This window comes from Procambarus clarkii, chromosome 43 (genome assembly GCF_040958095.1).
Source record: "Procambarus clarkii isolate CNS0578487 chromosome 43, FALCON_Pclarkii_2.0, whole genome shotgun sequence".
Lineage (NCBI taxonomy): Eukaryota > Metazoa > Arthropoda > Malacostraca > Decapoda > Cambaridae > Procambarus > Procambarus clarkii.
Genome location: NC_091192.1, coordinates 7780746 through 7805548, shown reverse-complemented (window position 1 = coordinate 7805548; position 24803 = coordinate 7780746). Strand labels below are relative to the sequence as shown.

The 24803-nt window shown below is 48.7% G+C and overlaps 1 protein-coding gene across 1 annotated transcript; it reads left to right on the top strand.

The window, feature by feature from the left end:
* On the top strand, positions 1–24224 carry LOC123755749 (hepatic lectin). Its single transcript, XM_045738501.2, has 3 exons — positions 1–270; positions 3743–3934; positions 22570–24224. The coding sequence occupies exons 1-3, from the start codon at positions 219–221 to the stop codon at positions 22815–22817; spliced, it is 492 nt and encodes a 163-aa protein (XP_045594457.1). The 5' UTR covers positions 1–218; the 3' UTR covers positions 22818–24224.
* Positions 24225–24803: the final 579 nt, after the last annotated feature.

Below are 24803 nucleotides of genomic sequence, written 5' to 3'. Positions count from 1 at the left end.
TTCCGTTATAAAGCGACCAGGTACTTGGTGAAGACGGTGAGGTGACAGCACACTTCACCAGGAGACCTGGTTAAGAGACTCGTAGCACCACACTACTGTCACCACCACCTGAGACCTGCACCACCAGCTGAGGTCACCACCAGCTGAGGTCTCCACCAGCTGAGGTCACGACCACCCGACGTTACCACCAGCTGAGGTGAACACCAACTGAGGTCACCATGTTCGTGCCAGTTCTGCTGGTCATCAACCTCTTGACGCAGGTGGAGGCCGGTGAGTGGTATTGGACATATTGTATAGTAGTCAGCATAACTATAATCATATTTTCACTTGGAATGAGAACAGAACAGTACATTTGTAAGTAAATTGGTGTAACGTTGGGAATTGGAGTAGCGTTCCAAACGCTTGGACAGCGTTCCAGACCCTTGGACGGTGTTCCAATCACCCGGACGGTGTTCCAGACACCCGGACGGTGTTCCAGACACCCGGGCGGTGTTCCAGACACCCGGACGGTGTTCCAGTCACCTGGACGGTGTTCCAGATACCCGGACGGTGTTCCAATCACCCGGACGGTGTTCCAGACACCCGGGCGGTGTTCCAGATACCCGGACGGTGTTCCAGACACCCGGACGGTGTTCCAGACACCCGGACGGTGTTCCAGACACCCGGACGGTGTTCCAGACACCCGGACGGTGTTCCAGACACCCGGGCGGTGTTCCAATCACCCGGACGGTGTTCCAGACACCCGGACGGTGTTCCAGATACCCGAACGGTGTTCCAATCACCCGGACGGTGTTCCAGACACCCGGGCGGTGTTCCAGACACCCGGACGGTGTTCCAATCACCCGGACGGTGTTCCAGACACCCGGATGGTGTTCCAGACACCCGGGCGGTGTTCCAATCACCCGGACGGTGTTCCAGACACCCGGACGGTGTTCCAGACACCCGGACGGTGTTCCAGACACCCGGGCGGTGTTCCAATCACCCGGGCGGTGTTCCAATCACCCGGACGGTGTTCCAGACACCCGGACGGTGTTCCAGATACCCGGACGGTGTTCCAATCACCCGGACGGTGTTCCAGACACCCGGGCGGTGTTCCAGACACCCGGACGGTGTTCCAATCACGCGGACGGTGTTCCAGACACCCGGGCGGTGTTCCAGACACCCGGGCGGTGTTCCAATCACCCGGACGGTGTTCCAGACACCCGGACGGTGTTCCAGACACCCGGGCGGTGTTCCAATCACCCGGACGGTGTTCCAGACACCCGGGCGGTGTTCAAGACACCCGGGCGGTGTTCCAATCACCCGGACGGTGTTCCAGTCACCCGGACGGTGTTCCAGACACCCGGACGGTGTTCCAGTCACCCGGGCGGTGTTCCAGTCACCCGGGCAGTTATCCAGTCACCCGGGCCGTGTTCCAGACACCCGGGCGGTGTTCCAGAAACCCAGGCGGTGTTCCAGGCACCCGGACGGTGTTCCAGTCACCCGGACGGTGTTCCAGTCACCCGGACGGTGTTCCAGTCACCCGGACGGTGTTCCAGTCACCCGGACGGTGTTCCAGTCACCCGGACGGTGTTCCAGACACCCGGGCGGTGTTCCAATCACCCGGACGGTGTTCCAGACACCCGGACGGTGTTCCAGACACCCGGACGGTGTTCCAGTCACCCGGACGGTGTTCCAGACACCCGGGCGGTGTTCCAGACACCCGGACGGTGTTCCAGACACCCGGGCGGTGTTCCAATCACCCGGACGGTGTTCCAGTCACCCGGACGGTGTTCCAGACACCCGGGCGGTGTTCCAGTCACCCGGGCGGTGTTCCAGTCACCCGGGCGGTGTTCCAGACACCCGGGCGGTGTTCCAGACACCCGGACGGTGTTCCAGTCACCCGGACGGTGTTCCAGTCACCCGGACGGTGTTCCAGTCACCCGGACGGTGTTCCAGTCACCCGGACGGTGTTCCAGTCACCCGGACGGTGTTCCAGTCACCCAGACGGTGTTCCAGACACCCGGACGGTGTTCCAGTCACCCGGACGGTGTTCCAGACACCCGGGCGGTGTTCCAATCACCCGGACGGTGTTCCAGTCACCCGGACGGTGTTCCAGTCACCCGGACGGTGTTCCAGACACCCGGGCGGTGTTCCAATCACCCGGACGGTGTTCCAATCACCCGGACGGTGTTCTAGTCACCCGGACGGTGTTCCAGACACCCGGACGGTGTTCCAGTCACCCGGACGGTGTTCCAGACACCCGGACGGTGTTCCAGACACCCGGACGGTGTTCCAGTCACCCGGACGGTGTTCCAGTCACCCGGACGGTGTTCCAGTCACCCGGACGGTGTTCCAGTCACCCGGACGGTGTTCCAGTCACCCGGACGGTGTTCCAGTCACCCGGACGGTGTTCCAGTCACCCGGACGGTGTTCCAGACACCCGGACGGTGTTCCAGACACCTGAACAGTCTTACTACAAGATGAAAACAAGGGCTCCCATATAAAGCAAGGACATTCTTAAATCGATTGTGATGATAGGAAAGAGGCAAAGGCAATAAATAGGCGAGAGAGAGGTGAGGAGAAGGAAATCTTACAGGAATAAAACAGGCAACAGGTATGGAAGGTAAGGTGTAATAAAGAGGATAGTAATTGGATAATAAAGGAAATGTAAGAACAAGGTAAAGAAAAAAAAAGAAAGATAAACCGAAGTGTTAGCTTTCGATAGGTCACATTTGTTGGAAAGTTTTGAACATTTGAGAATATACTGTGAAAGGGAAGAGTCAACAGCAACAGCTCTTCCCTCTCACAATATATTCTCAAATGTTCTAAACTTTCTAACAAACGTGACCTGACATAAGCTTACCCTTCCTTTTATCATTCTTTCTTTTTCTTTACCTTGTTTTCTTCTTACGTTCCATTTCTTATTCCTATTACTATCCTCTTTATTAAACCTTACCTTCCGTACCTGTTGCCTTGCTTTTTTCCCTGTAAGATTTCCTTCTTCTCACCTCTCTCTCGCCTATTTATTGCCTTTGCCTTCTTCCTCTCATCACAATCGACTTGATAATGGTCCAAGACCGACCGAAACGTCGTCGTCTCTTCACTTTATTGTGTGTGGTTTGGTCATCATTTTTCAGCCACGTTATTGTGACTCCTCTTCTGCACAATCTTAAAGTATGCTCAACAAGCTAAGCAGTATATATGACAGATAATATAATATTTAAATACTGGAATTATGATTTACCAGTGTATAAGAAAGACTTTAATATTGTTAAAATAAGGGTATATCTAGAACAGAACTTGGGTGATATGACTGAATGTTGAAGAGTTTTACTCCTGAAGTAAAGCAGGACTTCCTTATTGACTGAGCTGCTGAAAACAGCTTGTGTAACCTAACTAATTATTTTATGGCTGATGTAATTGGTGGATTTATGGCTGATGTGATTGGTTGCCTCATGAGTGACGTAATTGGTTAACTCATGGCTGACGTGACTCATGAGTCACGTGACTGGTTGACTAATGAGTGACGTGACTGGTTGACTCAAGGGTGTTGGGACTTGTTGACTCGTGGCTGACGTGACTGGTTGACTCATGGCTGACGTGACTGGTTGACTCTTGGCTGACGTGACTGGTTGACTCATGGCTGACGTGACTGGTTGACTCATGACTGACGTGACTGGTTGACTCATGGGTGATGTGAGGGGTCACCTTCACACCCATCACTAACTATGCTCATCTCCTGGTGCGGGCCGTGACGCAGGTAAGTCATCGTGCCCTGAGCCCTTCGTCAGGATCGGGGAGGGCTGCTACTACTTGTCTCAGACGGCAATGACGTGGAGCGAGGCGCGGGGGTACTGCCAGGACCTCCTGCCAGGGGAGGACGCCGACCTGGCCGTCTTCGAGACCTACTGCAACGACTACTCCCACATAGCTTCCTACGCCCTTAATACCGGTAGTGACACCTTACTGTTTTTTCTTTAGTGTAATTGTGTACACTTGCCTAGTTCTCTGTGTTACACCAAGCTGTGACAGCTGGCGTCAAGCTGTGTGAGCTGGCGTCAAGCTGTGTGAGCTGGCGTCAAGCTGTGCGAGCTGGCGTCAAGCTGTGTGAGCTGGCGTCAAGCTGTGCGAGCTGGCGTCAAGCTACTACGTCGTACCTCTCAAGAACATCAGAATAAATGTGACTGCAGAACGTCTATTAATCCATTCTAGGCAGGTTATATTTATATCCACGTAGATTCTTTCATAAATGTAAGTAAGTAATTATCAGAAGAAGGCACCAAACCGGGAAGGCTATGTAGCACCATCAAATGTGCGGAATAATCAGAGGGCGCTAAATATTACCAAGGACGCCAATACGAGAACAGAAACGCATAAGGCGAACGATATCAAAAGTATCCGATTCACCAAGAATTCTATCGAGTGACAAGTGACCGCGAGGGGCGGTCGGAAAGCAAGACACACGCTCGTCCTGGAAGTCGGGATATTCAACAAGGATATGCACAAGGAGGAGTAAAAGCTTTTGTAATGCGGGTCAATCATGTACAAAACTTTGGAAGGGGTACCATCCACGGGGGCAAGGAAGGAACAATACGAGGAGAAATATGAGAAAGATGAATGGAAAGAGAGACCTGTAAGCGAGATAGACGGACAGAAACAGGGAGGTGGTGAAGAGGAAAAGAAACTACAGGAGGGATAAAAGTCAAAGCACGACAAAGGCGAGAAGAAGGATGTTGCAAGGACCGCGCCAGATAGCGAAGACAGTAGCGATCACGGCGGTCCTGGAGAGATAGGAATCCAGTGCCAACATACAAGCTGAGGACTGGAGTCGAACGAATAGCACCAGAGCTGAGGTGCAACCCAGCATAGTGCAAAGCATCAAGAAGGCGAAGAGTAGAAGGAGAAGCGGACAAGTAAGTAGGGCAACCATAATTGAGTTTAGACAGAACGAGTGAGGAATTTAAAGAGAGGAGCGTATGCCTATCCGCCCCCCAAGAAGTATGGGACAAAACCTTAAGGAGGGAAAGTCCTGAGAGCATTCAGCAAAGAGGTAAGAAAAATGGGCTGACCAAGATAAACGAGTGTCAAAACTTAACCCCAGAAGCTTAGTGGAATCCTTGGACACAAGGGGATGTCCATAAAGTGACAAAGAGGGACGAAGAATGACATGCTTCTGAGTAAAAATCATAGCACAAGTCATAGACGCAGACAACTTGAAGCCATGATCGGTGGCCGTAAGACGACATGGCACCAATCGCCATTTGAAGCCGCCGTTGAAGGAGAGGCGAATCATCACCCCGATAGTAAAGGGTAAGATCGTCTACATAGAGAGCGGAGAAGACACCAGAAGGAAGGGAGGAAAGAAGGCCATTGAGAGCAACAAGAAAAGAGTAGTGCACAGAACACTACCTTGGGGCACACCCTCATATTGCCGAAAAGGGGCAGAGAGAATGGTACCGAGCCTCACTCGCAAGGAACGACGAGAGAGGAAACTTTGGAAGAGAGGGAGATTCCCACGAAGGCCAAAAGAATGAAGTTGGGACAGAATATGATACTGCCAGGTAGTGTCGTAAACCTTTTCCAGGTCAAAAAGAACGGCAACAACGGAGGTCTTTGCAGCAAAAGCAGTACAAATATAGACCTCCAAGTTCAACAGGACATCTGTCATACTGCGGCGCTTGCGAAAACCAAATTGAGAAGGGGGAAAGGAGGTGATAGTGCTCTAAGAACCACATCAGGTGAACGTTAACCATACGTTCAAAAAGCTTGCAGACACAACTCGTGAGGGCAATAGGGCGGAAGTCCTTGGGGGATGACCCGAGAGACCCTGGTTTCTGAACAGGGAGGACAACAGCATCGAGCCAGTCCTCAGGGACTGACGACGACTCCCAGACCCGATTAAACAGACTCAGTAAATACTGAGACGAGCACGGAGGAAGATGTTGAAGCATCTCATAATGAATGCCATCGGAGCCTGCCGCCGTAGAACTGCAGAGGGCCTGCACTTCTGCGTTCCCGAGGGAAGAGCGTGGAATAGAGTGGAGGGCAGCGTCGAAGACGGTCTCATAAAAAAGGAGGAGGGTACGAGGAAGAGGCTGAATGGAGAGAGAAAGGAATAGCCACGACAGCGACCAGGACGAGCACCAAGCATCGGCTCCTGGAGACAGACACAAAGGGGTGAAAATCGTGAAAGCAGAAGTTGGAGTTCAAGGAAATTGGCATAATAACCACGAACGTTCCATTGAAGAATAGACATCGACAAGAAGAGAAAGGACAGTGTGACGGTAACGCGTTGGTGTTCGGCTGTTTCAAAAGCTAGGGGTATGGCCTCGTCACATAAAGAAACAACAAGAGAAAATATGGAACTTTCATCTGTGGTAAGGTAATGGGAAGACACACAAAACACAAGTAAATTTAACAATGAAATTTTAATTACGTTAGAAAAGCAAAACATGAATAAAATAGACATAAAAATTGTAACAAAATCAATCAAACAAAATAATAAGAATAATCACTGGCAAAATGAAAAGTTACGTTAATACAAGTGAATAATATACAAGGAGAAATATGGTTGCAGGAATATTGGCTTTAAGCTGCCACCTCTCTTAGTACACGTAAGCCAGGACTTAGTCTACCAATGAGACGTGTTAACTTGTGGAAAGCACGGGATATTCTGAGGGCTGTAGGTCGTGGTGGCCCCAGACATCAGGTAGTGTGGCGGGTGGAGGAAGCAGGTGCGACAGGGCACCAGCCAATCAGCGATGTGCAGGCGACGAACAAGTAGTTCGCTGGTTAGAGTGGCGGAGGTGGAGCAGGTGTTCCTGGTGCTGAATACGTTTGCTCTCTGGGCAAACCTTGGTGTTGTATTTGTTGGATATTTCTTCCATATTAGTTGTATAGGGACGTACTTAGGAGGGAAGAGCAGGCTCAATCTCTCTTGAAGGAGATTATTGTCACAACTCTCCCCCGAAGCCTGCGGTTCTGGAAGAAGTACGTCGTTATGTGGTGGAGTAATAGGTGGAGTCGCTTCTACTTCATAAACTCTGGAGAGAGCATCGGTTAAGATGTTGTCAGAACCTTGGTATAGCGGGTCTCCAGGTTGAATTTCTGCAGTTATCAAGCCCATAGTAGAAGACGTTGAGTTGAGAAGCGGGCGTGCTGCAGGAGGTGTAGGGTGGTGTGGTCCGTGTTGATGGTAGACCGAGCACTTTTCAGGTGTGGAGCAAAGTGCTGAAGCTTCAGGATGATGACGAGTAGCTCCTTGCCAATTGTACCGTAGTTCCTTGTAGCAGTAGTCGCTGGCAGGTGTATTCTCCTCGCCTCGTTGCTGCATCACGACACCACCAACGTCGGTACCACTGGCGTCGACATGGAGGATGAAGGGCTTATCTGACGAGGTGAGAGTGGAATTAGAATATGGCAAAGGAGCACTATTAGGGTCCTGAAAATGGTTGGGAATATCAATATGGATTTTGAATTAGAAAGCGCTGACTCCTTGTCAGTGCTTTCGGGAGGAGAAGCTGGGAAGGTCTCACTGTGGATGTAGGGTTCTGTGAAGGTAGAATAGTTTATCATGACAGTGGGAGGAGTACCATTATATAGCTTCAGGAGGTTGACGTGGCACAGCTGGGTCTTCCGCCGCCTATCTGGAGTCTCGAGAACGTAGTTATGGTTGTTTCTGCACTCCTTGATGCGGTAGGGTCCTGAAAACCTGTTTTGTAAAGGAGAACCTGGGATAGGGAAGTATGCTAGCACGAAGTCTCCCGGCTTAAATTTTCTCACTTTGCTGGTCTGGTCGTAATGAGTCTTCATCCTCTCCTGTGCTTTCAATAGATTATCATGGGCAAAACTGCGGACTCTCTCTAGAATGTGTTGAAGGTTTTGAAGAAACTGGGGCACATTCTGATGCTCACTGAAGGTGGCATCTCTTAGAGAGTCTTTGAAAGCCTTGAGGGGAGTACGGCACTTACGGCCGTAGAGCATCTCATAAGGAGATACTCCTAGGGACTCATTGGGAAGACTTCTATATATGCACATTATCAAATCAATTTGCTTATCCCAATCCTTAGAGGTTTCACTACAAAACTTTTTCAGGAGTGCTTTGATAGTCTGATGACTACGCTCAAGAGAACCCTGTGAAGCAGGATGATAGGGGCTGGACAATACCTGTTTGATGTTGAACTCCTCCAGTGTCCTTTTGAAGAGATCACTGGTGAAATTGGTACCACAGTCGCTCTGAATCTCCCTGGGAAATCCATATTGAGTGAAGATCTTCAATAAATGCTTTACAACCGTAGCAGCCGTGATGTTCTTCACTGGAACTGCTATGGGAACTCTGGTGGTAGGACACAGGATGGTTAAGATATAGGCGTTACCTGAACTGGTCCGAGGTAAAGGACCAACACAGTCTATAATAAGTCTGTGGAAAGGTTCCGCAGGCACCTGTATGGGAATCAGTGGCGCTCTGGGAATGGAGATGTTCGGTTTGCCTGCCATCTGACATGTATGACACTGTTTTACGTACTGTTTGACGCTATTTACCATACCTGGCCAGTAGTAGTCTTGACGAATTCCATGGTAAGTCTTGTTGAATCCGTAGTGGGAGAGTGCTCCGTGGGCCAGGTGTAGAATAGTGGGCCGCAGGCTGGCAGGAATCACAAGTTGTTCGATGTTGGCCCAATCGTCCTCCTCCTTCAGTTTACTGGGTCTATATCTGCGGTAGAGCAAGTCGTTCTCTAGGAAGAACCCAGGAATACTGTCGGGTTGAGTCTCAGCCTGGAAAAACAATGGTGTTAAGGTAAGATCTTCCCTCTGCAACTTACGGAACTCCAACTTGGTCAGATTCGGGGGTAGTTTCTGAGGGTCTTGAGGGACAGCGGTAGCAGTAGAGTCAGCTGGCTGTGTACGTGCGGCTTGTGCATGGGTGGTCACTAGAACCGGAGGAGAAACTTCATCACTCTCTTGAACCTTTGCTGGAACATACTCGAATATAGGGTTAATTGGCACAGAGGTACACACCTGGGGTTTGTCCATGACGATCAGGTTGGTCGGTTGCAGGTCTTCTGCCAAGTCGTTGCCTAGGAGAAGTTGCACTCCAGGCATGGGAAAAGGCTTTTCCCTGACGGCGACTTGGACTTCTCCGTTCACGAAGGGACAATCCAGGTGGACTCTGGCGAGAGGATAAGGAGTGGTAGCAGTGAGGTCAGTGATGAAGACAGTTTCTCCGGTGTAGGCGATGTTGGGCACAGCCGACTTCAAGATGATCGATTGAAGAGCCGCTGTGTCCCTCAAGATCTTCAATTTGAAACGTCCCTCCGGATTTGAACCGTTGGCAGAGACAGTTCCAGTATACAGGTGGTTACTGAAAAGAGAAAGATCATTAACATTAACACCAACATTCATCACAGGCTTACCGGACTTAGGAGGAGTTGGTTTGGGTTTGTGTGTCAGTGGTTCCTTTGTATTGAGACTTACCACACTTGTCTATGGTATGTCCATAGAGTCTACAATACTTGCAGTACAATTGCGAGCCAGCCTGTTCGGTACTCGCTTTCTCGTAACTGTACCACGACTTCTTACTGGAGGATGGTTCGGGTGTCAGCCGGTGGATGAGGCTGTAAGTGTCAGCCGACTTAGCACACTTCAGGTAGTCGGTTTCTTCTTTATCTGCTAAATATAGACGGACAGGAGGCGGCACACGCCTCAAGAATTCTTCAACTAGCATCAGGTTGACGAGTTCTGTAAAAGTAGAGACATGTGCTGCTTCCAGCCATTTCATGAAATATCTCCGTTTTGTATTAGCAAGCTCTAGGAAGGTAGTGGTACTTGCCTTCAGGTGGTCACGGAATTTCCTTCGATAACTTTCTGTGGAGAGGAGGTAGGCGTCCAACACTGCTTGTTTCAGAGTCTGGTAGTCATTCTCAGACGCCAAAGTACTGAGTGTGACTGCAGCTCTACCTGTAAGATGGACTCTGAGAAGTGTGGCCCATTGGTCGACAGGCCAACTGAGTTGATTAGCAAGGGTTTCAAAGGTGGTAAAAAACACGTTAACTTCTGCTTCTACAAAGGATGGCATTAACTTACTTGCATGTGATATATTAAAACTGACGGGAAGATTGGCAGTAGCTTGCTGGCGTTGAGCGAGGTGTGAAGTTTCCAACGTGAATTCTCGTTGACGACACTCTAGAGCCAGAGTCGCTTGTTGCTTGTCATGTTCGCGTTGCATCTCCAACTCGCGCTGTTTTGTTTCAAGCTGTACTCGTTCCCGCTCACGGAGTATTGCAACCTCACGTTCCTTGAGGGCGATTTCACGTTCTTGTTCTTCCCTTCGTATGGCAGCTGCTTCCCTTTGTTGTTCGAGGGCTTCTCTTTGCATGGCAGCCGCTTCCCTTTGCTGCTCGCGTTCAATCTTGGCCAGCTCTACTTTGAGTTTCATCGTTGCCAAATCAGTTTTATCTGCAATATAGTAAGTTTCATGAGTTTCAGAGTCTATCTTACCTTGCTCTAAATAGTGATCCAGCAACAAGTTGTGTATGTCATTTTTGTTGGCTTGGTAGGGAACTTCTAGTTGATACTCATGTGCAAGAGTTTGTAATTCAGTCCTCTTGGCACGACTTAGAGTCCCTATTTCACCTGCTGGATCTGCACGGAAAGCTTGGAGACGAAACATGGTGAAATTAGCAAATAAATGTACAACGAATATACCGTTGTGATATAGTGAATGTCAGAAACAGGACAACGTGGCAACTGGTACCTATTCTGTGGAACCTTTAACAATTAAAGTTAAGTACAAGATGTTAAATGATTAATTTAAATCAAAGTCGCAGGAAATCTTGTACCCGGTACTCATGTAAGAGGATAAGGGCAAGAAAATCCTACTAAACAAGTGAAACTGAGTTTCGAAAACAAATGAAACAGTTAATTGCCTCAAAAGTAAAATTGGTAGTCCAAGAATGTAGGCATACCTTGCCGAGTCTCTATAGGACATAAGCAAGTCTTTCCCACTGAAATTAATATGATACTTACAGAATTAGCGAACTTTTGTGCTCTGAAAAAGAAAGCTAATTCCCTACCATTGTATGTATCATCATCTCTGACTGACGTGTAGGGGTGCGAGGTGCCAACTGGTGACGAGAACTGCTGCTGAGGTCCCAATTCAGCAACTAAAGTTCGAGCTAGAGGAACTATGGCCCTCTTTATCCTCCTACAGTCAGATTGCAGAAGATTAGGTGCACTTGACCCGGGGGCAGACCACAGTACCAGGGTACCAATATGATGATCTGTCAAAAATTTGAGAAGTATCCAAGGGACAAAAGATGGTAAACACGAGTAATAACACGGAGGGAGAGATGACCAATTAAGAGTATGACTGAGGCCTACAGTCACCACGTAATCCAAAGTTGTCTCACCATCACCATATGCTACTCTCGTAATGCACAATACACACCGCACCATATCAAAATGAAATTGAATATGAAAAATAGTAAAAGCTACGTTACCAAAGTTAAATACGCTTACCATAAATTACTACTTGGCACCAGTACCTGAGTGAAGCTCCTAGGACAGGCCCCCACTTAATATGTGACGGTAACGCGTTGGTGTTCGGCTGTTTCAAAAGCTAGGGGTATGGCCTCGTCACATAAAGAAACAACAAGAGAAAATATGGAACTTTCATCTGTGGTAAGGTAATGGGAAGACACACAAAACACAAGTAAATTTAACAATGAAATTTTAATTACGTTAGAAAAGCAAAACATGAATAAAATAGACATAAAAATTGTAACAAAATCAATCAAACAAAATAATAAGAATAATCACTGGCAAAATGAAAAGTTACGTTAATACAAGTGAATAATATACAAGGAGAAATATGGTTGCAGGAATATTGGCTTTAAGCTGCCACCTCTCTTAGTACACGTAAGCCAGGACTTAGTCTATGTTACGGCCCTCTCGGGACGCAACGGGGTTCTTACTCTGATGTTGTTAGAGGAAGTTATATCCGACCCCAAGCCAGCAGTGGCTTTCAAGGGATGCGATCCGTGACGCAAGTAACTTAAAGGGAGTAGGGAAAGAAAGCTAAGAACTTAATATAATATAATGTCCGTCACCAATAAATAATATATAAAACGGTTACACAAGGGGGGGGGGGGGTATTAACACTATACAAGGGGATTAATCCATAATCGTTGTCTCCTGCTGAAGACGCTGGTGCCACAACTCTCGGTGCCGAGTCCTTGGTGCTTCTTCGTGGCCACACAACGAAATATCCAAAGTTGAGCCTACCCTGGCCACAGGTCAGCCAAAACACAGGTCCACTGGGGGCACCGTCGTGGAGGCCGTCAACCACACGTCCAGCTGGTCTGAGCCACCAAGGCTGGTACGGCCACTCCACGAACGATATAAGGGGTACGCCCTAGACAGGAGTCTCGTGTGATATCACAAATCACCCTCCTGACCTCAATACCCCAGTGGATGATCGTCTCCAACAGTCGGTCCCAGGTAAATCCTTTTACTGCCACTCCACTGGCAGGCTAACACACCACAGTGTTCTTCCGGGGGGGACGACGTCACAACAGCTGCAGCAAGGTTCAAGGTATGGAGACTGGCTGCCTCGGGTAGACTGACTCAACCTTCAACACAGCGGTCCCAGGTCGACTCTGTAAACAGACACGTCATCAATGACTGGGACACACTAAAACACCTCACTTACGGGCTCGGGCACAAACACCTGACGTATCCAGTCCATAGATGGCGCTTTCATCGGAGCACCACCTCACCAGAGGTCAGGAGCGGCGGTGTTGAGCACTGGACCAGACTGGAAACTGGTCCTCGAGGCCAGTACACGCGATCCTCACCAGGTGTCGTCGTCCGTTTGGCGGGGGTTTCGGGAGCTGACCCACAGATGGCGTGGTTGTCACTGCTCCAGGCTCGGACGCTGGATCCGGGTTCGTAACACCTCCCCACCAAAAAGAATTTGGTTTGGGGTTCTATAAAAAGAAACACAAACCAAATTAGTACGGCGACACAACTCCAAATGGACTTACTTATACTATGAACTGGAGTGATGAGGTTGTCTTGTCCACAGAACTTTTCTACTAGCCATTTCCGGCACAACGGGAACTTGCAGATAGAAGGCAATGATCTGCCTGACGTAATCTTCCACGTCTCCACTGCGATGTCAAGCAGGGGCATCATCTCACCTCCCTCGAGTAAGAATCTGTGTAGACACGATGCGGGGCGACTCGACACTTTCCTGTGTCGTGGCACCGATGATGGCTGATCACAGACGGCATTTCTGGTACCGGTCCGATGGTCCTTCAGGGAGACAGGAACCTGGAATACAGGGGACTGACAATTTAGAGTGACAGCGATAGCGGGTAAAACAGTACTTACAGCATACTCTACTAGGTCCACACCTAGTCCCAACGGGGCTGTTCGTACGTCGCAGATGGCATTCGCTCTGCCACCGTCAGGTCGACCAACGTTCCACATAACGCTGCATTGAGGCTCAGCAGTCACGCGGGGGGTGTCAACCTGTCGGAAACAGTCACTCATATTATCATTTCGCGTACCTCCTGTATCTACCATTACCTTCCAGGTCCCTTCTTCAACTGCAACACTTGCAGTACAAATCTCCAATTCCTGGGACCTCTTCACGATGTTCATGGGAGCCATCATTCGTCGGGTCGTCCACTGATCCTTACCGAGACCACACACGAGAATAAAACAAAATATCGCTAAGAAACATTTGGTTACCCGAGGGATAAGCTTCCTGAGCCTGTCATGTCCATAGCCGGCAACATCCACTAGCCTGGCTTGGACCGAAGAGGGCACTAGACCTGTTGAACACACCGCACATACCTCTGACGTCTGGGGAATCTCTGGCTGGTTCAATACACGCTGTAACTTGCCATACCGCAAGCACATGTTCGCCTTCGCTCCAGACTCGTTGGTATCCGTGGGTGCCTGCACACAAGGCCTCTCTTCTAGCTCAGGTACTTCTGCCATCGTAACCTCATGTTCCTTGTCGAGAGAATCAGGAGACACTGCTAGAACGTTCTCAATCTGTAGGCGAGAGGACAAATTAAACATAGTTACATCCTGGTCTGTCTTTACCTGGATATTACCATTGCCTGTAGACACCTCTGACTGTACTGTTCTGGCTGACTCGTCCGCTATCTTGGGACGATTGGTGCTCCAATCGGTCACCAAGTCGTTGGCTAGTACCACGTCAATCCCAGCCACAGGGAGGGTATCGACTACTGCCAACGCACATGTGCCGCTGAAATAAGGCGAGTCGAGATGTACTGGCACCAAGGGGGCGATATACTGCGTTCTCAGAAACCCAACCAGGATAACCTCTGGTCTCCCATCCACACTTACTCCCTCGGGTAACGAGCTCTTCACGATCAGGGACTGGGCTGCTCCACTATCTCTGAGCACTACAACTGATGTACCAGTATGATCACTCGATACATACCCGCCTGAAGTGTGAGGGGAAAACAAACGTGGTCCTTCCTGCGTAGTCGTCGACTGGCTTCCTGCTGGTGGTGTAACACAGCTCATCATCATCACCTCCCTACGTGCGCTGCCACCTCTTCTGCCTCGGCACCTAGCAGCTATATGCCCTTTCTGCCCACAAGTCCAGCACACCATATTCCTCCTTGGACTCCGGTGTTTCGGACTACTAGGACTTGTTCTTCGGGGGCTACTTGGGGGCGTCTTCTTAGCGCTTTGTGGGACGGGTCTTTCCTCTTCGTCATGAGGTCTGTCAAACCGGCGCTGGTAATTCCTTGGGACGTACTTAGCAGACGGCCTATGAGTCAGGATGTACTCTTCAGCCATGGTGGCTGCTGCACTCAAGGTTTCTACCTGCTGTTCCTCTAAGTACGTCTTGAGGTCTCCAGACAAACAATCCTTGAAGTCCTCGAGCAGAATCAGCTGCTCGAGGTCGTCCTTGGTCTCCACCTTCCGAGAGGCACACCATTCCTGAAAAAGTCGCTCCTTGATGGTGGCGAATTCGGTGAAAGTGTGCTCTGAGGTCTTCTTCAGGTTTCTGAACTTTTGCCTATATGCCTCAGGTACCAATTGGTACGCCATGAGCACCACTTTCTTCACCATATCGTAATCGCCGGAGTCGTCAAGGGATAACGTAGAGTAGGCGATTTGGGCCTTCCCAGTCAAGACTGACTGTATCATGATGGCCCAATTCTCCCTTGGCCACTCCAAAGAGGCAGCGACTTTCTCGAAGGCTGCGAAGAACTTCGAAACTTCTCTCTCATTGAATTTGGGGACCATTTTGATATTCCTTACCGGATCGAAACCGCTTACTCCAGTTTGTCTCTGTCCAGCGCCTAATCGTAATACTTCTAGTTCATGTTGTCTCTGTCTTTCTTTTTCTTCTCTTTCTCGTTCTTCTCTTTCTCGTTTCTCTTTCTCTTTCTGCCTCTTTTCTTCTAATTCTAAACGTCTCATCTCTAATTCTTTATCTTGTCTCTCTCGTTCCAATTCTAATTTCTTCCATTCAATTTCTCGATTAATTTCCAAGGCACGCATCTTGACAGTTAGGAAGCTGATATTAAGCTCACCTGCATCACTGTCAACGTCGCTGCCCTTATCTTCCTTTTCCGTGGAAGCTATCTCCTCACCTTCCCTTGTACTAGGAGTCTCGCCTTCCTGTTTCTCTTCTGCCTTCAGGTGCTGGTGAACCTTGGACAAGATCTCCACACGGGAATCACTGGCACGGATCTTGATCTCCAGGTAGGCGCTCACTAGTACAAGCTCTGGTTTGCTCAGATATTTTAATCTGGCAAGGCAGTCTACTCTGTTCAGAAAAGCCTGAACATCGTCCAGATCATCGATGGTAGCTTTTTCTGCCATTGTCACCGATGGAACACTTAACTAGCACTTGACACACCGCTTACACTTTAACACTTAACGCACCGAGCACAGTTCTACGCCAATATTTTACTTTATCGCACCTGGCGCCTCACTTGCCAATATTGCACGTAATTACTTCGGGCACCGCACTACCCAATATTGCACTGAATCACAGCGAACACTTCGCTCTACAATATTGCACTGAATCACTGAGCACCGCACTACTCAATATTGCACTTAATCGCTTAATCACAGCGAGCACCGCACTGCACAATATCGCACTTAGTCACTCTTGAGCACCGTACAGGACGTATAACGTCACAATCGTCACACACAGGGAGAATTATATACAGGGATTACGCCACTTCACCACCCCTGTCAAACATACTTAACAAGGGGACGGATCCCGCTGGGGATGCCAATTATGTTACGGCCCTCTCGGGACGCAACGGGGTTCTTACTCTGATGTTGTTAGAGGAAGTTATATCCGACCCCAAGCCAGCAGTGGCTTTCAAGGGATGCGATCCGTGACGCAAGTAACTTAAAGGGAGTAGGGAAAGAAAGCTAAGAACTTAATATAATATAATGTCCGTCACCAATAAATAATATATAAAACGGTTACACAAGGGGGGGGGGTATTAACACTATACAAGGGGATTAATCCATAATCGTTGTCTCCTGCTGAAGACGCTGGTGCCACAACTCTCGGTGCCGAGTCCTTGGTGCTTCTTCGTGGCCACACAACGAAATATCCAAAGTTGAGCCTACCCTGGCCACAGGTCAGCCAAAACACAGGTCCACTGGGGGCACCGTCGTGGAGGCCGTCAACCACACGTCCAGCTGGTCTGCTGGCAGGTTCTGAGCCACCAAGGCTGGTACGGCCACTCCACGAACGATATAAGGGGTACGCCCTAGACAGGAGTCTCGTGTGATATCACAAATCACCCTCCTGTCCTCAATACCCCAGTGGATGATCGTCTCCAACAGTCGGTTCCGGGTAAATCCTTTTACTGCCACTACCACTGGCAGGCTAACACACCACAGTGTTCTTCCGGGGGGGACGACGTCACAACAGCTGCAGCAAGGTTCAAGGTATGGAGACTGGCTGCCTCGGGTAGACTGACTCAACCTTCAACACAGCGGTCCCAGGTCGACTCTGTAAACAGACACGTCATCAATGACTGGGACACACTAAAACACCTCACTTACGGGCTCGGGCACAAACACCTGACGTATCCAGTCCATAGATGGCGCTTTCATCGGAGCACCACCTCACCAGAGGTCAGGAGCGGCGGTGTTGAGCACTGGACCAGACTGGAAACTGGTCCTCGAGGCCAGTACACGCGATCCTCACCAGGTGTCGTCGTCCGTTTGGCGGGGGTTTCGGGAGCTGACCCACAGATGGCGTGGTTGTCACTGCTCCAGGCTCGGACGCTGGATCCGGGTTCGTAACAGTCTACCAATGAGACGTGTTAACTTGTGGAAAGCACGGGATATTCTGAGGGCTGTAGGTCGTGGTGGCCCCAGTCATCAGGTAGTGTGGCGGGTGGAGGAAGCAGGTGCGACAGGGCACCAGCCAATCAGCGATGTGCAGGCGACGAACAAGTAGTTCGCTGGTTAGAGTGGCGGAGGTGAAGCAGGTGTTCCTGGTGCTGAATATGTTTGCTCTCTGGGCAAACCTTGGTGTTGTATTTGTTGGATATTTCTTCCATATTAGTTGTATAGGGACGTACTTAGGAGGGAAGAGCAGGCTCAATCTCTCTTGAAGGAGATTATCGTCACAACAGCAACAGAGAACAACGAAGAAACAAAGGCGAAAATGGAATGCAGCACGTTAAAGAAGCGCAGGATCAGGGTCAAGGTCAGCGAAGTCAGGGTTAGGGGGGCATGGGTAAACTGAGTATCGAAGGAGGGGAAGGGAGCTAGAGGACCGACCAGGGGCGGACAAGCAGGGTCTGGAGGAGGAAGAGGGGGAGGGGACAACCGAGGGTCAAGGATAGCAGCAGGAGAGGCAGAAACCAGGGAGGGCACCTCAGCAAGGGAAGCAGGGGCCAAAGAGACCTCCATAGCGGGAACAGCTGGGAGAAACCACCGAAACAGGAGGGGATGGAGCGAGAGAGTCAGAGGTAGGGGGGTGAGGAAGAAAGCGAAGCCTTCTTACCTGCAGGGGAGGAGGATGGAGAGGAACCAGGCTTTCGCTTCTGAATCAAAGAGACAGATATCCCAGCAACAATGTACTGGGCAACAGATTCCAGCGTCTTAAAAGGAGAAGCAGAACGAGAACAAACACGACAGCCGTTGGGAGAGTGATGGACATCAGCCCGCACTGACAGGTGGCGTGGAGAGCCATTAGACGGAGGAGAAGGATGGGATGGAGGATCGGAGGGAGACGAGGAAGAAGACACAGGAGACATGACAGACTGGGAAGAAAGAAAGGGAACCCCAGACAGAGAGGCAGGAGGGGGAACCCTGCGGGCCAGAAAGCAAAGGAACAGAGGAGGAGGCGGTGGGGGTGTCTGGGTTTAGGGCCTGGAAACGGTTGTGAGACTGAGGAAGGCAGGAAGGACAAGGAGAGGAAGAACGCAACACGCAAGCATAAGAGACGTTAGCATAAGGGGGAAGACGGTGAACTTGCCACCTTGTTTCAGGAAAAGACAAACGTTCCCGGTGTTTCAAGTTGAGGACAGCTGCCTCAAGCTAGTAATGTATACACGCGCGGGAGAAGGTAGGGTGGGCCTCACCGCAATTGAGGCAGCGAGCCTGGGGAGAAGTGCACTCTGACTTAGCGTGACCTTCATCCCCACACACAGGGCAAAGAGAGAGAGACAGTACTGGAGCAGTGAAGGGCTCCATGCCCTAACCTCCTGCTCTTATTACAGAGCTGAGGAGAGGGAATGTACTCCTGGACGGAGCACCTGCCACCAGCAAGAATGACAGGGCGGAAGGGTCCTACCATCAAAGGTAATCTTCACAAGCCGAACGGGTTGACAGCGACAACCACGAGGGGGATGAGTAAACGAGTCCACCTGGAGGACAGAACGGCCTTGGGCTTCGAGGACATGCCGAATATCTTTGTGGTAGTCCTGTAGATTCCGAACACCGGTCGCAACATGGGGCGGGAGGAGAATAGTGCAAACACTGGCATTCAACCGAGCGTTCTTGGAGACCCAAACAGGGGTCTCGCCAAGGCAGGATAAGATGGCAAATTGGGAGGCCGCATCCTGAGAAGGAGCAGCAACGACACATGTACCAAAGTGGGTGGGGTTGAAGGTAACAGAGGCATCCACCGAATCAACAAGGTGCCTATGGAGAAATCGTCAGGAGGCATAGAATCAAGAGGGAGGAGATCAAAGTATTTGGTCCACGAAGCGGAACCAAACAAGGCTTGAAACGCATCAGTACGGGAAGGAATCGAGCGAGCATGGCTGAGGCGAGGACGGCATTGAGAACCCCCAGAGAGTGAGGGGTTAAAAGATACAGTAGTCACTACTAAAGACTGAGCCGCGCCAGGGGACGAGGTGGTCACCACTGGGGGCTTGGGGCTCGACCCAACCACAAGAGGAGGGAGGGGAGCAGAGGGGAGTAGTCAGGAGGGTCAGAAGAGGAGCAAGGTCGGGGCCCAATGCAGCTTAGGCTACAGAGCCCGGTCTTCCAACACGGTCTGACTCGGGGGCTTGGTCGCCCACCCCACGTGCCTGAGAAGGGATAAAAACAACAGAATTCGACATAAAACGAGTTATACATTCTCTCACGTATGTGCCCCCATACCCACCAAAGAGCCACAATTAGAGGCAGGACACCCAACAAGAAGCTATCGCCGATCATGCCGGGGCCCCCTTGGGGTGCGTCGTGAATATACACCCTATAAACGCCACCTTAAGAACCGTCAGTCCATCGAGATTGGGTTCAGTGACGAAAAGAGGATTGACAATATAATGGTCCCCTCGCTCTCGACGTCGGGTACTACAGTTCTACGGGTGCAAGAGTATGCCTCCTCAAACACCCGGGCATCAAAATAGAAGTCCAAAAGAATAATCAAAACAGGCAAAAGGTCGGTAGGAAATGACAATTAGAAAGGAGAAGAGGGTGGGAGAAAAACGAAACATAAGGAAAAGGAAAAGTGATCCGGCAAAATTAGAGAAGACAGCAGCAGGAACATAAGGCTACAAAAGGACAGAGGACTGTCCCACGGAACATCACACTCCAGCAGCCGACCACCAAGGAGCCTCACGGCGCCAACGGGCCGGATAGGGAGGGGTTTCATATTTGTATCTAACCTACACTTGAAACAATCAAGGGATCCCACTTCTCTTACGATGTTCGGTAACTTGAACATAACTCTGCAAGTTTGATAAAAACCAGTATTTACCCAGGACTTTCCTGAATCTAAACTTGCCCAGTATATATCCATTGTTTCCAGCATTATTTTCTTATACTTAAAAACTTATTTGAATCCCATTATGTCATGTCCATTCAGTCGTTATAGTTTTCAATCTTGTCATCCCTGATTCTTCGTTTTGCTAGACATTGTAAATTTTGCATTTTTAAATGCAAAATTAGGGTTCCTAATTTCTGGGATACTAAACTTTATTTTTCTTCTCTCTTTGCGTCCAATTGAATATATGTTTATTTCATACGTGAAAGTGTAGAGACCAAAACCGAACTTCATAATATAAATGGTGCCTAACAAGGGCAAGATTAGGTTTGCTTAAGTTGGTAACATCTTTGCTTTAGTCAGTCTACAGAATTACCTCAACCAATTCGTTCCCATCCTTAACCATCCCTTCGCCGAAGTTTTCTCTAATCACTCGTTTATGCGATTAGAGAAAACATCCATTTCTTTTTATTAGACTTTCCCTTTGAGATCCGGCTTCCATAAATCACAGATTGTTTCTGTCAAATAAGAGACACCTCGCAGCCAACACCTGTGTGTGATGATCTCAAGTGTTGTTTCTTGGCTCCGACTCAGAGGCAGAGGAGTGTCTCGATCTTGGCTCCGGCTCCAACTCACCCTCCTCGCCGTCTAGATGACAGATATATACATTGACCAATAAGGTCTCGTGCCAATATTCAGGATTGTTGTTGCTTTAGATTCAGCAACTTAGAACAAAAAAGTTGCAAGTAGCACGGGCTATGGTGAGCCCGTAGTGGACATAATAATCTTCAGGAATCCAGAGCCTAGCCTGATTCCAGGAGATAATCTGAAGATACGAACTGATGCCACATTTGGAAATAATCTTCCCCAGGCAACTCTTGATAATTCCACAAAATAGATATTAAACAATAAATATATAACTTATATACTGCTAATTCTAACTAAAGATACTCTGGGCTGTCTGATATGTTTTTTAAAGGCGATGCCAGATCTGCAACATGTGTTAAAAAGATACTTTCTGTATCTAGTTTCATTATTATCCACTTGCTTGATTTGAACACTAGTATCTATTTATTGGATTATTCTTTCCTTTGTCTAGGTCATCTTGTAGCTCCTTTCGTTCTTTATATTAACCCTCATCGTTATTTTATCGTCTTCAGCATACATTGAGATAAATGTGTCTCTCCCGCCTTGATAGAGGCTAGACCTGAGATCTGTGGGACTCTGGGCACATTTCGTCATTCTGAGAACACTCCTCTGGTAACTTGCGTACTTATTTCCTTATTCACTGTCATCTTACCTGTCACTCCTGGCTGCTTCTCCAACTTGTGCACTTGTCTCTTGCTGGACATCGTGTCGAAAACTTGCAGACAATCCACACATTTGCGAGCTGGTCACTCTTCTCTGTCTTGTCTAATATTGTTCGCCCGATCATTCAATTCTGTGAAGCAAGTTAAGCAAAGTTTTCCATCCCTGAACACATGTTGGTGGTGCAACATAAGGTCTCTTATCTCTATATGTGCAACTTGGCTCTTCTTAACAAAAATTCTTACTTTGCCTTACATTGTATGCAAGTTATGAGTACACACACACGAGGCCTCTATTGTAGTGCCTCCTGTCTGTCCATAGAGAAATTAAAAACTTTCTATGAGATCCATTTTAACATTTATGTGAATAAAGTTTGTACAGTACAACTTATCCATCATTTGTATGTAGCTCTCGAGATTTAATTGTCTGATGTTGGTCCCTCCTTGAGGCTCTGTCTCATCACTGACCTCGACACACCCTGGACACTGTTCTGTCCCTCCCGCATCTCAAACTTCATCTTAACATAATGACCTAATCCCATCATCCACCCCCCCCCCATGTATGGTGTATGTGCACGCGCACGTGTGAATGTGTAAGTTATTTGTGTATATACTCACATATTTGTACTCGCCAGCTTGTTCCCGCTAGGTCAAGCTCCAGCTCTGGTACCCGTCTTTCCTGCCGCCAGGTGTCTGACACAGCAATTACCTGCCTAAATTTCTCCTACCATATCTACTTTTGAAATTGTGGATAGAATTATCTTATGTCTATCTGCTTGTTTTATCTATTTAACTTACTATTATGCTTTAAAAAATACACAAGTCAATGTGTGTGTATTTTTTAAATTATACAATCTATATGAATACATTTTTAAATGTATCCAACAAGCCATTTCATGGAGTGGTTTGTTGTCTTCACGATACAGTCGCCTCCATCAAGTGAGAGAGGCGCCTACAGTCATCATGTAAAGTGTGTCCTCACTTATGACAGAAGTGCCTCCTTAATCAACACTTTCTCTTCACCAGAGACGCCCTACTTATGGGTGGGTGGCACGGACGAGGGCCACGAAGGCTTCTGGAACTGGGTGGATGGACGCCCTGTTAACCTGCTGGCCACTTACTGGAGAGAACATGAGCCAGAATCCAACACATCATATAATTGCATTGCATTTGAATCCATCTATGAATCCATCAATAGGATGCGCCTCACTAGTTACTCCTGTTCTATCTCAGAACTCTTCCTGTGTCAGCTGGGTATTCACGCCCTGAAATAGTTCATGAAGTGGTGTTATGTAAACCCCGGCACGTCAAGCTGAGTGTAAACACACAGATACACACACACACACACACACACACACACACACACACACACACACACACACACACACACACACACACACACACACACACACAGTTTCAAAGCGTTATATGACAAAGAGTGCTGGGAAGACGGGACACCACGAGCGTAGCTCTCATCCTGTAACTACACTTAGGTAATTACACTTAGGTAATTACTTTTAGGTAATTACACACACACAGTCACACTGTTTTGCAGGGTGGTAGACGGTTGGAACAAGCTAAGTAAAAAGGTGGTGGAGGCAAAAACCATCAGTCGTTTCTAAGCGTTATATGACAAAGAGTACTGGGAAGACGGGACACCACGAGCATAGCTCTTATCCTGTAACTACACTTTGGTAATTATACTTAGGCAATTATACTTAGGTAATTACTCGCGGCTAAGCGGACTCAACTCGGGGGTCGTAGTCCTAAGGGCACCGGGTTCGATTCCTGGCAGAGGCAAACAAATGGACAGTGTTTCTTTCACCCTGATGCGTCTGTTCACTGACCAGTAAATAGGTACCTGGGAGTTAGATAGCTACTGCGGGCTGCTTCCTCGGTGTGTGTGTGTGTGTGTGTGTGTGTGTGTGTGTGTGTGTGTGTTTTAGAGGGAAATATATATAGTAGATTTAATAGAGAAAAAATAGATTGGTTAGAAATTGGGGGTCCAAGAGCTAATAGCTTCATTCTGTAGGCATAAATAGTAAATAAACACACACTTACACACACTTACGTACACACGAGTGTCTAATTCATTAAAATTTATCTTCCTTGATTGACATGGTGCTGTATAACAGTTGCATACTGTTGTTCTCCAAAAAGCATGTGTGGTATACCAATATACTGTAACAAGAGAGCAGTACATAGTAGTACACCATGAACATCATAACAACATGAACAAGCCACGTGGAGCAGCAACAAACCACAGGCGCGGCGCCAGTCAGGCGGCGGCAGATAATGGAAAAAGTTACACCTCTGTACAAGATAACCAGGAGGACAGGTCAACGGTCACCGAGTCACGAGGAGGTCAGAGTTGATGCTGTCATGATAATCTACAGGGATTAACTCCTCCACATCAAATGCAAACCCTCATGTTCAGCTGGGGAGCAGGAGATCATGCAAGAGAAAACAGTAGAGTGGGTGAAGCTCAGTAGGACGGTGTGAGTGGACTCAGGGAGGGAACATCATCTCCAGGAGAACTGTTGTACACCATGCGAGTAAGTACGGCTCTCTTAAACTAAAGCACCTCATTCAGTACTCTTTGCTTCTGGTAGGGAATATAGATAGGGAGTGTCTTATTTAATTATTTCAAATAAAGTCATATATTGTCAAGTGTTATTAAATGTGTATTAATGGTTCCTTGTCGTAGGGATATTGGGCCTACCGTCCCCTTTGCCCTAGTGACCTAGTGTCCGTAATTATCCAGTACTCCTCCCCCCGTCCATCCCGTGTTGAGGTGTTAGTAGTGGGTGTGTCCCGCCTTATTCTTGTGTACTCTATAGTTCCCAAGTGGTCAGGATTATTCGAGTGACAGGCCAGGATCCTTGTACCGTTCAATTGTCCCCTACACCTGTCCTGGTAGGTTTATACCATCTGCAAGACCTACGAATCTCACTCCAGTCCCCTGTCCGGTAACTCAGGGTGGTGGCAGCATTACTCGGTAACTCATACGAAGGCTGTGACTACGAATATTTCTATCTTTCTATCTCACTCTCCCACACTAGGTTCTCTCTCGCCCCCACTCGCTCTCGCTCTCCTTCCCTTGCTCTCGTCCTCACTCTTCCTCACTATCTCTCTCTCTCTCTCTCCTTTGTTTACTGGTTTACGTCCTCGTATGACGGCCCGAGTGTTAAACATCTTACATGATCGGTAAAGCATCCGTTATTACCACAGAAGGAGCAGAGATTGCACGGTTATTTCAG